At 36.5% G+C, this 14154-nt stretch overlaps 1 protein-coding gene across 1 annotated transcript; it reads left to right on the top strand.

The window, feature by feature from the left end:
• Window positions 1–2405: 2405 nt before the first annotated feature.
• Window positions 2406–2765, top strand: LOC110900363. Its single transcript, XM_022147246.1, has one exon. It carries the CDS (start codon window positions 2406–2408, stop codon window positions 2763–2765), a length of 360 nt encoding a protein of 119 aa, XP_022002938.1.
• The last annotated feature ends 11389 nt before the right edge of the window (window positions 2766–14154 follow it).

Genomic DNA, 14154 nt, shown 5'->3' with positions numbered 1-14154 from the left:
TGCTCCTCCCTCATTCACCTCCGGCTATAAATAGGACCCTTCATCATTCAGGTTGAACCATCTTGCTCTCTATACTCACACACTCAACACGCACTATTTATTCCTACTCGGAACAGTACTTATTCTCACGCCGGAGCCTGGTTAAGAGGGAAACCCCCATGTTCCCGTCTTAACGAGACTAACTGTGTTTGCTGTTTTGCAGGATCCAAGTCATTTTCCACGAGTAGGAAAGGAGATTGAACCTACAAAAGAAATAAATTAATCTCGGTGTTATTCTGTGTTTCATCACTTCCGCATCCAGTTTCAATGTTTGATCATAAATTCATAATTAAACAAAAGCAGATAGCCGATATGATTAGTTAAACGTATGATGCATCTTACATCATTTACTTAGTAATATATTTATATTCCTTTAACAAAATTACGTGTATATCGTTAATACTCCATAAACCTTTGGTTTAAGATTACTTAGTTATAGTTGCATTTAATTAATAAATCATTATTGTAACCGGTGCTGTTATTTGTTTTTATTTTTTCCGATCAATTAAAATGCATCTTGATGTATCAATAGTGTAACGAGCTAAACATACCGAATGAATTCTCGCAGTGGTGAATTATATCGAGTGTCCTTGCTATGATTAGACCGAACTGATACTGTTCTAACAACATCGGTACCAGCTGCATCATTATTTGCTTTTTATGATTTTTTTTATAGATGTAAAACACGTGTCGATTGATATGCCACATCTAGGTATTGTATATGTATTTTAACAAATTGAATTGATGCCGACAGAATACCTGTGCGTAGCGCGGTGCATCCCCCTAGACCCTAGTTTATTTACAAAATCACACATGTGTCATTTTCCCATATAAACTATACTATGTCATAATTTTCCCTTAAACCCATATTTAGCTTTTTCATTAGGTTATTAACTTTAAGGTATGTTTGCTTATTTGGGAGGTATAATCAATGTCGACAAGTGGACAACGGCTTACACAAATAGTGAATGGAAAGATATGAAAACGGTTGATTGCCTTTGGAGTGCCTTCCAAATATACCTTTCTACTTTTTTTTTTCTGTCCCACCTCCGTGTGAAAATTAATGTGTATTGCATTTTTTGACAATGCTTAATATTATAAAAATAAAATTATGACAAAGACTCTAAATGAGTTCGAGTTTTTAAACCAAACCTTAGGGTCAACGGGTGGGTTAGGCAAGGCAGTTCGGCAATGTCTTTACCGATAGGCAACATCGCCGCCACACCAATTGCCACGCCGAAGATGTCCAAAATTGGTAAATGTTTGCTGAGTTCAAATGGATCGTTGTGCATTTAATTTTTGACCGTTGGAGTATGTCAACAGTAATATTACCGTTTAGAAATTAAAAAAAAGTTTTTTTTTTTTTTTTTTTTTTTTTTTTTTTTTTATAAACCTATATAAACCACACACATTTTAAACAAATTCACACCAACCCACATCCTAATTACTTCAAATTTATTCAATTTTTTGTAAAAAGGTGGAAGAAATACCTATTTTATTCCTACCCGATAGCAGTGATCATCTGATAGTAGCATAGGTTTTTTTTTTTTTTTTTTTTTTTTTTTTCCAAAAACTCATCGACGAAGCCGAACTACAAGGCATAGGCACATCTACTAAGAAATGTTATGTTCGTCGTAGTCGTGAGAGTGGGCACGAAATCCTTATGGCGGATTATTTTGTCGAGGAACTGAAATATAACGAAGAAATTTCCGTTATCGGTTCCGTATGTCAAAAAATTTGTTTCTAAAAATTGTGAGCGACGTGGAAGCGAATAACTCGTGGTTTGAAGAGAGCGTAAATGCGAGGATAAAGAAGCGTTTTACCTCGTTGCAAAAAGTTACATCGCCTATTAAACAACTTGCAACCGGTAACACTCCAGACGAGAACGCCGAAAGGACTTCCCGTGAGTGTCTACAATATTTCTTCGAAACGGTATGTAAAATATACGCTCCCGAGTTCTTACGTAGGCCAACAAGCCACAACATGGCGCTTTTGTACCAAGCTCATGAGGATAAACAATCACCTTCCTGGTATGGTGGGTAGCCTTGATTGCACCCATTTCGTATGGAGATCGTGTCCCACAGCGTTTCGTGGCCAATATATGAGAGGAGATCACCGTTACCCTACGGTTATGCTCGAAGCGGTAGCCTGTCAAGATTTGCGGGTTTGGCATACTTTTTGTGGTCCATCAGGTGCACAAAACGACATCAATGTGCTTCACCAATCTCCATTATTCCATACTGAACGGAATGGAACAGCCCTGAAATTACGTTAACAACCACTTATACAAACGTTGTTACTATCTCGTGAATGAAATATACCCTACATGGTCCGTATTTGTCAAATAATATCCATATCCTCAAGAAATGAACGAAAAAAAGTTCAAGAAGCAACACGAGGCAGCAAGAAAAGATGTGGAAAGGGCTTTTGGTGTTTTGAAGTTAAAATGGAGTATAATGAATCGGCCAATGCGTGCAAAGAGTGTGAAAAAAATTAGGTTCGTCGTGTATACGTGTATTATTTTACATAACATGATTTTAAAAGACGACGGAAACACAATAGCACCGGTACACATCCGGGATCCTCCAGTCGAGCCCGCACTTGATGACAGTGTCTTAGACGAGCTTATGGATGAAGATATGCATTGGAGACTAAAACATGATCTCGCTGAGCATCTCAAAAGAATGGATTTGCCACACCTATTGGTGGATTCCGACGAAGAGTAGTTAATTTATTTAATTATGGTAATGTTTTTTTTATTTTATTTTTAATTTAGTGTAACGTTTTTTTATTTTTAAGTTAATGCAAGTTTAAAAGAAAAAAATTGGTTTGCCTAATTTCAAATAGGCATGCATCCCTAGTGATTTTTGGGTAATAGGCAAAAAGTTTAGGCAAATTACATGGTACAATTCAATTGGGTGGGGGGAAACTTCGCCTAAAGGGGTTAATTCCATTCCAGTATGATTCGGCAAAACGAATTTTCTATATAATTCCATTGCGGTCCAATACTCGAATGCCCGTCTTAGTTGTTTCGGGTTTCAAGATTTTCTTGTCATATTTAGGTTTCTTTTTGTCATCCCTACTTTGAAACGTTTTGTAGTAGTATGTATGAATTCGCTGTATAAACTTTTAGTAGTAGTAATTGGTACTTAGAAATTTAAACAATGGCTACTCAAAAAAACTTTGTCGGCACTAGAATTACTAAGGGTTTACCGAACATGATTTATGAACTTTCATAGATGGTGATATAAGAAAGAAAGAAGTTCAAGGTATTAGGTCTAGTTGTTGCGTTGCATTCAACAGAAAAAGCTTCTAAATAAAGTCAAGAAATAATCTATGCGCATTTAACTCATGGACCTTTGCTAATCTTTTGATTAATTCATATACATATATTCCAAACAATATCATTAGAAAACAATAGCTTCAAATTGAAGGGTCACGCTTCCTTGATCCCAAATCTTTCTATTCTCACCTTCTCCCTCTCATTTTCTATTTGCATGATATTCAACAATATTATACAATGAAATCTCCTAAAATAGACGTTAAATATTATTATTTTTCTTCTTCCAAAATGTAGTAAGAACTCCCTTTTAATATATAAGAAAACAAACTTCTTCATGTATGGCTACAAGCCAACTAGATCACATGTGAAAAACTAGTATTTTAATCCCGCACGTTGCAACGAGAATTTGATTATTAAAACAATATTAGCACTCGGTACACGAATCGAAAAAAATAACGTAGAATCATGAGGAGATGAACATTCAAACGTAACCACCGTACATGCAAAAGCCAGTAAGTTTAAAAATGACATTACAAAAATTATTTACCAAAATGTAGAAGAAAAAATGAGTGTATATTAGAGCATTCACATTGAATTCCTTATCATTATTCATATAACTAAACTAGAACTCATAACAATTATCTTCTTTTCAATTAAATAATACTTTTATATCTTTATTATAATTATCTTTCATCTCTCCTCTACTCATAACAATTTTCAAAAATATTAGAAAAAACTTATGAGGATGAAGAGTATTTCCCATGTATCTACAACAATAACATTTTCTCTCTCCTACACTCACAACCACTTATAATCACTCATAATTGTTTCTTATAAAATAAGTAACACACGCACAAATTTATAGGGTAACCATGTGAATACTTTTAGTAAAGTTAAAAAGAGAAAAACAAAGGAATTTTAAAACTTTATTAATGTAGAGGGACTAAATTTGTTTTTTTTTTATCAAAATTGAGAGGCTAAAATTGTATTGATTAAACTTTATTAGAACATAATGATTAAACAAGTTGTAGGAGACCGTTCACAAAATAAATAAAATAACAATTTTCTATTAATAAGCAGTCTGATTACAATACATAAAGAGGAACAGAACTAAACAGAAAGAAATTACAATACAAGAAATTGAATTAAAGTAAGAACAGGTTACAAAGAAAAATATGGAATAAAACGAAAAAACCAATGGTGACTGAGGCACGTGAAGATCACGCTTCCCTTAAAACAGATTTCGGGCCACCCAGGTGAACCCGTCTGTTTCCCAGGGTACAACAGCCTAAGCAGATTGTATTGCCGGGATTAGCCTAGCACCTGAAAAAATACCTGAAACAAGAGTTCTCAGGGATTCAAAGTTAGGAAATTGTCTGTGTGTGCTATGAACCATACGAATGTGTAATTTTCAGTGTGTCTTAGACAAAGCACACAACTTGTATATATTCCTGTTTAGAATTCTAACTGAAATGTTATATTGAATACAAAATTCAATAACGAATTCAATGACAATGATGGTCATATTGAATACTGAATTCAATAAAAATTAAGTCTCATATTCAATGAGAACTTAATTCACCTTAACCAGTAGGAATCTAAACAGTCACCAGACCACTTGCTCAAGCCACACGAACCAAGACGCATCTAAAAAATAGTAAAGGCGGCTCCAAGCGGCTCGCGGCGATGTGAGCGTGCGAAGTGCAAAGTGCGCCATCAAAGCGCCACATTGCGCCCATCGCCCTCGTCCCGGTCCCGTGCCCGGGCGCGGGCGCGGGTCGGGTCGGGTGCTTCGCACCCTTCTGGCTACCACTGGGTGTGAGTTGTCATACAAGAATACATTCGTGTAGAGAATTCTAATTATAAATCCACAAAAGATTTATCTCTCCACCTATGTGGGACAAGCTCAATTTCCCACATGTTTATGGTTCCAACACACAAACTTAATGCACAAGATCTCTCATTCATCTTGGCTTAATTATTAAATAATCATTATATTATCTCATAATATAATATTATTTATAAAATTCCCAACAATCCCCCACATGAATGGAGATCGTCCCATATACTCAACTGTCATTGATAAAATTTCAGCGGTTAAGTAATGCAGGATAGGTAGGTTTCCCTTTGAACCCTCCTTTGTGACATATACTCAGTCTCCTAGCGGTTAGTAGACGCGATGTCCTTGAACCAACCCCTTTTTACGTAGACGTTATTACACATCACACATTACTCTTCCTGGTCTGGCTAACCCCTCATAGTTGTGTCCGTTATGGTCATGGAACACCATCCTGGTTCTGCGAGAGCTCTAGGAATTGTGCTCCCAATTCCATTCGAAGCGACCCCACTTCTCTCTAACATAGGTGATTTACAAATCATTAAAAGCCATATGCTTAACCTTTCTTGATATCACTGAATTTAAGTAGGAATGGACTAGGAAGTTTGTAACTCCCTTTGTATGTTGAGGCACTCCCCCACAGTGACCTCAGTTCGTACAGTTAGGTGGTCCTATTGAACCTAGATCATGGGATCTCCAATCTTCTAGGATAGGTTTTCCGTTGTACAAACTTACTCCAAGGGCTTTAAACCCATTCCCATCGACGACTTATGTACTACCTCTCTGCTTAAGCCTTTTGTAAGCGGATCCGCAATGTTATCCTTTGACATCACATAGTCAATCGTGATAACTCCAGTTGAGAGTAGTTGTCATATCGTGTTATGCCGACGTCGCATGTGCCTTGATCTTCCATTATACATTGCACTTTGAGCTCTACCAATAGCTGATTGGCAATCACAATGTATGCAAATAGCAGTCAAAGGCTTAGGCCATCTTGGAACATATTCCAAGAATTGACGCAACCATTCTGCCTCTTCTCTAGCTTTATCTAACGCAATAAACTCAGATTCCATCGTGGATCTAGCTATAAGAGTTTATCTGGACGACTTCCAAGATATAGCCGCTCCTCCAAGGGTAAACACATAACCACTTGTAGATCTAGAATCTTTCGTATCAGATATCCAGTTGGCATCACTGAATCCTTCCACAACAGCTGGATTTTAGTCATAATGTAGTCCATAATTTCTCGTGTATCTCAAATACCTTAACAATCTTGTCATACCCTTCCAGTGATCTGAACTAGGATTACTAGTATATCTACTTAACCTACTCACAGCATATGCTAAGTCTGGTCGAGTACATGACATGAGATACATAAGACTGCCAATGATCCTTGAGTATTCCAATTGAGCAACACTCTCGCCTCTATTTTTTGACAAATGTTGAGAGGTATCAATTGGAGTTTGAGCTACACTCGTGTCCCAGGATTGAACTTCTCAAGAATCTTATCCACATAATGAGATTGACTTAGCACCAAACCAGTTTGGGTTCTAATGATCTTTACTCCAAGAATCACATCAGCTAGACCCATATCTTTCATGTCAAATCTCGCTTTCAACATGTCTTTAGTAGATCTGATCATCTTATCATCACTCCCAATGATAAGCATATCATCTACATAAAGGCATAAGATCACATAACCCTTAGAAGTGTCTTTCACATAGACACATTTATCGCATTCATTTATTTTGAAACCACTGTTAAGCATAACTTGGTCAAATTTTTGATGCCATTGTTTTGGAGCTTGCTTCAAGCCATATAATGACTTGACGAGTTTACACACTTTGCCCTCTTGGCCAGGAGCAGGAAAACCCTTTGGTTGCTCCATGTAAATCTCTTCCTCTAATTCCCCATTGAGAAATGTAGTTTTTACATCCACTTGATGTATTTCCAAATTTCTCAAAGCTGCAATTGCAAGCACAAATCTAATTGAGGTTATTCTGGTCACAGGCGAGTATGTGTCAAAATAGTCAAGACCTTCCTTTTGTCTAAACCCTTTGATCACAAGCCTTGCCTTGTACATGTCGACAGAGCCATCAGCTTTCATCTTTTTCTTGAATATCCATCGATATCCAAGTGGCTTGCACCCTGGTGGAAGATCTACTAGCTCCCAAGTATGATTCTGCAAGATAGAATCAATTTCACTCTTGATGGCTTCTTTCCATTGAGGTCCATCTGAAGAGGTAACTGCTTCTCGATAGGTTTGAGGCTCACTCTCAACTATGAATGTAAGAAAGTCAGGCCCAAAGGATTTCTCAGTCCTTTGCCTTTTACTTCTTCTTGGCTCACCCTCTTCAACCTCTAATTGTTCTTGAGTTTCCTCTCGAACAGTCTCATCAACCATTGTTGATGAACTTGCATGATTGGTTGTTGAAGAACTCGCATGAGTTTGTACTAACATTGGAAACTCTTCTTCAAAGTAAGTCACATTTCCTGGCCTTGTCTCTATGATAGAGTCCTTGTGCACATCAGGATTCTTGGATTCATATTCAAGAAAACGATGTGAGCTACCGTTTTTGGCATATCCAATGAAAATACAATCAACAGTTTTTGGCCCTATTCTAAGTGCCTTAGGGGGTGTAACAATCACCTTGGCCAGGCACCCCCACACTTTCAAGTATTTATAGGATGATTTATGTCCCCACCACAACTCATGAGGTGTTATGTCTGTATTCTTAAAAGGTATTTTATTTAACAAAAAATTAGCCGACAAAATGGCCTCCCCCCACATGTCCTGGCTCATCCCAGAACTTATCAACATGGCATTCATCATTTCTTTTAGTGTACGATTCTTTCGCTCCGCGATGCCATTTGATTGGGGTGTATAAGGAGGGGTACACTCGTGTATTATGCCACTTTTGCACATAATTCCCCAAATGGTGAAACATATTCACCTCCTCTTTCACTTCTCACACGTTTTATTTTCTTGTTGAGTTGATTCTCAACTTCAGCTTTATACAAGATAAACTTGTCAATTGCTTCATCCTTACTCTTAAGTAAGTAAACATAACAATATCTTGTATTGTCATCAATAAAGGTAATAAAATATTTATTACCACCTCTGGTAGGAATTGATTTTAAGTCACACACATCAGTGTGAATCAGATCAAGGGGTTCAGTTATTCTTTCAACGGATTTGAAGGATGATCTTGTTTGTTTGGCTTCAACACATGTTTTACATTTTGTTTTAGAGTCAATGGCAAAAGTTGGTATGTAATCTAATTTAATTAAACGACGCATCGATTTAAAATTTACATGACCAAGACGTCCATGCCAAACATTAGGAGACTCAACCAAGTAAGCAGAAGTACTAGCACTTTTATTCATGTTTTTCTTAACAGCCATTACATTAAGTTTAAACATGCCATTCTGGGCATAGCCCTTTCCAACAAACATACCACGCTTAGTTAAAACAAAATTATCACTTTCAAAAACCAAACGACAACCATGCTTGTTAAGCATCCAACCCGACACAAGACTCTTGCGCAGGTCTGGAACATAAAGCACATTCTTCAAAGTGAGCTCTTTCCCAGAAGTCCACTTCAAGATCACATCACCTTCTCCCTTGATATCAGCTGTAGCAGCATTACCCATGTACAACTTTTCTCCCACCACCTCTTTAAATGTATTAAAGAGGGTCCTATCTGGGCACACATGGCGGGTTGCCCCAGTATCAACCCACCACCCTTTTGGCTCGTTACCCACCAAATTTACCTCCTCCGCCATGGCAGTGAGGTCTGAAATCATGGCCACTAATGGCATACCATCATCATTAACCATAAGAGCCGTGTCACGTTTAGGCTCTTTACATTGGTCAGCACGGTGACCCGTTTGTCCACAGTTGTAACACTTCCCTTTAAAGGGACCAGCCTTCTTCTTCACACCACCTTTCTTTGGCCCAAGGTCAACCCCTTTGTTCTTCCCTTTTCCATTGAACTTGTGGCCTTTGTTACCCTTGTGACCCCTTGAGGATTGACCATGTTCCACAAGGTTCGCTTTTGCAGATGCTTCAACTTGACCTCCTTTGTGTGCTATTCTGTTGTCTTCTTCAATACGAAGAGGAACCACAAGGTCTTCGATATCATTTCCTTTCGCTTATGCTTAAGGTAATTCTTGAAGTCCACCCAACTAGGAGGCAATTTTTCAACAATTGCTGCCACTTGGAATGTTTCACTCAGATTCATCCCTTCTGACAGAATATCACTAAGAATAATCTGCAGTTCTTGGACTTGACTCATCACAGTTTTTGAATCAATCATTTTATAGTCCAAAAACCTAGCCACAACATACTTTTTAGTACCCGCATCCTCAGTCTTGTATTTCCGTTCCAATGACTCCCATAACTCTTTGGCAGTTGGAACCTTGAGATACACGTTATACAGGGCGTCCGATAGGCCATTCAACACATAGTTGCGGCATAGGTACTCAGAGTGTTTCCAAGCATCAATAGCACTCACAGATTGGACATCAGATGTTCCTTCTGCGAGAACAGGAGGAGACTCTGTCAAAAAACCTCGCAAGGTTTAGAGTGGTCAGATAGAACAACATCTTTTGTTGCCATCTCTTAAAGTTCAAACCAGTAAACTTCTCTGGTTTTTCAGCATGGTTAGCAACTGCTTGAGCCGCTTGGGTACCAACCAATGGTCCCATGGTAGTGGATCCAACGGTGGTTGATGTGGTTGCTGCAACAGTAGCCATTTCTGAAACAAGAATAAAAATTCAATCAGTTTATAGCAGAAACAGATTGGTTTACAGAAAACCAATACAAACTACAAAAGTTTGCTAATGAACAAAACAAACTGTTTATAATTTTTTTTAAAACCAAAACAGTGAACGGGTTTTAAAAATCTGTTTTAAGCTTGTAGGAGACCATTCACAAAATAAATAAAATAACAATTTTCAACTGATAAGCAGTCTGATTACAATACATAAAGAGGAACAGAACTAAACAGAAAGAAATTACAATACAAGAAATTGAATTAAAGTAAGAATAGGTTACAAAGAAAAATATGGAATAAAACGAAAAAACCAATGGTGACTGAGGCACGTGAAGATCACGCTTCCCTTAAAACAGATTTCGGGCCACCCAGGTGAACCCGTCTGTTTCCCAGGGTACAACAGCCTAAGCAGATTGTACTGCCGGGATTAGCCTAGCACCTGAAAAAATACCTGAAACAAGAGTTCTCAGGGATTCGAAGTTAGGAAATTCTCTGTGTGTGCTATGAACCATACGAATGTGTAATTTTCAGTGTGTCTTAGACAAAGCACACAACTTGTATATATTCCTGTTTAGAATTCTAACTGAAATGTTATATTAAATACAAAATTCAATAACGAATTCAATGACAATGATGGTCATATTGAATACTGAAGTGCAAAGTGCGCCATCAAAGCGCCACATTGCGCCCATCGCCCTCGTCCCGGTCCCGTGCCCGGGCGCGGGTCGGGTCGGGTGCTTTGCACCCTCCTGGCTACCACTGGGTGTGAGTTATCATACAAGAATACATTCGTGTAGAGAATTCTAATTATAAATCCACAAAAGATTTATCTCTCCACCTATGTGGGACAAGCTCAATTTCCCACATGTTTATGGTTCCAACACACAAACTTAATGCACAAGATCTCTCATTCATCTTGGCTTAATTATTAAATAATCATTATATTATCTCATAATATAATATTATTTATAAAATTCCCAACACAAGTAAATTAGTTAAAAATGGAGAGAAAGGAAAATATTATCAAAATAGAGAGATTAAATATGTTATTAGCAAAATTGAGTTATTAAATTGACAAAAAAAGTTTTCTAAAAAATAAAAAATAAAAGGAGGTTGCCACATGCCAATGTGTGACTGACTAAGATGAACGATAAATAGAGTTGCATTTTAATATATATTAATAATAATATACGAAAAAATAAGTGAGAATGGTAGCTATGATAAGTGAAAAACCTAATTAAATTATGTGGCAATAGTATGCCAATCGTGAGTTTTCTACTCATGACCTGGATGATTAAAGACCAAAGGTTTAACCTGATGATCCAGCCGTCCAAAAAATAAAAAAAATTAGCGCTCTTAAAAAGGGTGAAAATTGATTTTAAGGTTTTCTTATACATTGTTAATTTGCAATTTCTGTTACCCAATGTTCTTTTTGTACGACTAAAGAATAAAAGACTAGTTAGCCAGGGTAACCTAATGGCAAGAGACGATCTCATACACCTTGATCAGAGACAACGTTGGGGAGTTGAAACCCATCATTTCTAGTTCCAGGGAAAACCACCATCGGGAGGCCTACTACGGTAAAACCCAGTTAGGATCAGATTTGAACTTGAGACCCGTGGCCTTCAATACTGAATCTTCACTTCCCTTCTAATGCCAGTTGAGCTACAACGCATTAGCCCTATTACTCGATGTTATTTTGTTAGAAGTGTAACCTTACAGCTTCATTCATTCCAGAACTTGAAGAGATAGCCCATTGTCACATATGTATCATATATATTAACTCGAAGAGAGAGAAGAGAGAGCCCATTGTCACATATGTATCATATATATTAACTAGATTGTTGTAATGTAACAATTTTTTTTACAATTGGTAATCGCTGTAACTTGCGATACTAAAGAAATACTCTTTTGTGATACATCGAGAAGATCATAAAACCGAATAATATACCGATATTAATGTCGTTCGGATGGTATCAATTTGGTTCGTCACACTAAAGAACAAAAAATCAACTATATTTGACTCGTTTGAACTAAACTTTTATATGATGTTAAATTATATTACTAATATAACGAAAAGTGTATACGGCGTAAATTTATGCACGATAAAAATACAAAACGGCGAGACAACTTTGATAACATCTACGACTGATCTTCCATCACTTGTACATTACTATTCTCAACTCGATTTTGAGTAAAATTTACATCTACACATAAATAAATATAAAAGCATCGCAACGACATGCTGGGAATATTATAGAATATCACATCTAAAAAGTTATAAACAGATAACAATATATAATTATACAAAAGCAACATGTACCCCTTTGTTTTACTCACACCCTTTTATATTATATATTATATAACTAGGTTTTTACCCAGGATTGCTTCCCGGGCTCGGGAAACTTGGTTATATCAATTATTATTTCTTATTAATACGACCTCATTACATCAAGCATCTCATTGGATTCAACATCAATGTTTTCACATCACCGGGATTGCTTCCCAGGATGTAGAAAGTTATTAATATACTTTTAAACAAATGAACGATCAGTACCTTACAGGAAAAAAACGTTCAACAAACAATAAATTCACAAAATGTAACTCCACATGTGATCCTTATTAATGGATAGTTACCATATTATTATAGTAAGGAACCCGCGCGATGCTGCGGAACACGCAACACACTAGCACAAACACCGGTAGTTAGTCCGTTAGCTAACCTTGTTAGGATCGAAGGGTTTCGTGATTGTGTTTGTTTGTATAATTTGAACAAATCAAATAGAAATGAACAGAGTTTAAGTGCAGCAGAAATGAACAACAAACTTTGTAAACACAATCAAAGAGGAAGATAGTTTTGATAAACATTTGCTTTTCATTAAGTTGAAAGATTACAAATCAAAGCAAAAGATTACAAGCATGCTTACAAACTAAACTCCCCCTCAGCCTGTTACTCCATGGTTGACTGCAAAAGATGAAAGGATTGCTTCCCGGGCTCGGGAAAGTTATTTAGATTAATTACTATTTGTTATTAATACGACCACATTACATCAACCATCTTATACTGTTATTAATACGACCAAAAGTCAATCAGATGTTAACCAAAAGTAAAACGGAGTATATTGTTTTTAGTTCATATCTCCACATTGTTTCCGTTAGACATGGAGCTAATAATTTACATGTAGATATATAGTTTTAGAATCACAACTTCAAAACTAAACAAACAAGTCTAGTATCAGTTTCAAAAAGCAAACAACTACAACCCGAAAATTTGGTTCAATGTATGCTTCTGCATTTTCCTTCTTCAAACCACAAACATTCATCCGAACATAAAAAACATTTTACCTTTCACAAAGTTAAGTGTAAATGCTTGACCTGAAACCATGCCTTTATCTCTCACAAACTTTCTCATTCCTTGAAGATAATATCTTGGTTGACCTCGAGATGAACCTATAGCAGCTTGAATATTCCAAACATCACCTGCCACGTCCACAATCTTCAAACCCATCTTACGATTCAGTCCAAGATCTTCAGCTTGTTTTTTTAAAAAGGCGCTGTAACAAACAACGAACAATTCAATAAACAAAGAATTAACACATCTTTAAAATCTGACTAAAGTATTATATATTAGTAAACTCATCATCACAAACTTACAAAATGACCGTCCACATGGAAAGAAAGAGGTATGATCTGATTATCTTCATTCCCAACAACCATACCACTATCATTGACATCAACGACGTTCACTATTTGAACTTAACACAATCTCTTTTATCACCTTTTGTTTAACAACAGCACAAACCTCAGGTGGAAGCACTAAATCACAAGTAGCACAATTGAAAACCGTGATATGAATAGTCTTTAGATCTATCATCCCAAAGACAATGAGATGATCAGCAGTTAATGACAAGTCATTCTTTATCTCCTTCCATCCGGTAATTATGTAAAGTTCATTATTGATATCTTCCATCCCTACAGACCAGTTCTGGTTTTCAGATCCTTTAATAACAACCGGATATGAATGAATAGTGTTTAACATCTTGTGATGAACAAAAGAACGATTAATACTCTACAATCAGAATAAAACACATTATATAGTACATTAGTAAAAATATATCAGAAAATTAAGTAAAAAAATAAAACACAACAATTAAACAACTGTATCTCCAATAAAATTACATGATGAATAATATTCGAAGTTACATACCACATAATCT

The sequence above is a fragment of the Helianthus annuus genome, chromosome 2 (assembly GCF_002127325.2).
Source record: "Helianthus annuus cultivar XRQ/B chromosome 2, HanXRQr2.0-SUNRISE, whole genome shotgun sequence".
Taxonomy (NCBI): Eukaryota; Viridiplantae; Streptophyta; class Magnoliopsida; order Asterales; family Asteraceae; genus Helianthus; species Helianthus annuus.
Note: the sequence above shows the minus strand (reverse complement) of the source record. Positions and strands in the feature narration are given on the sequence as shown.

Excerpts from the sequence above, each read along its gene's own strand:
- LOC110900363 (XM_022147246.1), top strand. The coding sequence starts at position 2,406 with ATGAACGAAAAAAAGTTCAAGAAGCAACACGAGGCAGCAAGAAAAGAT.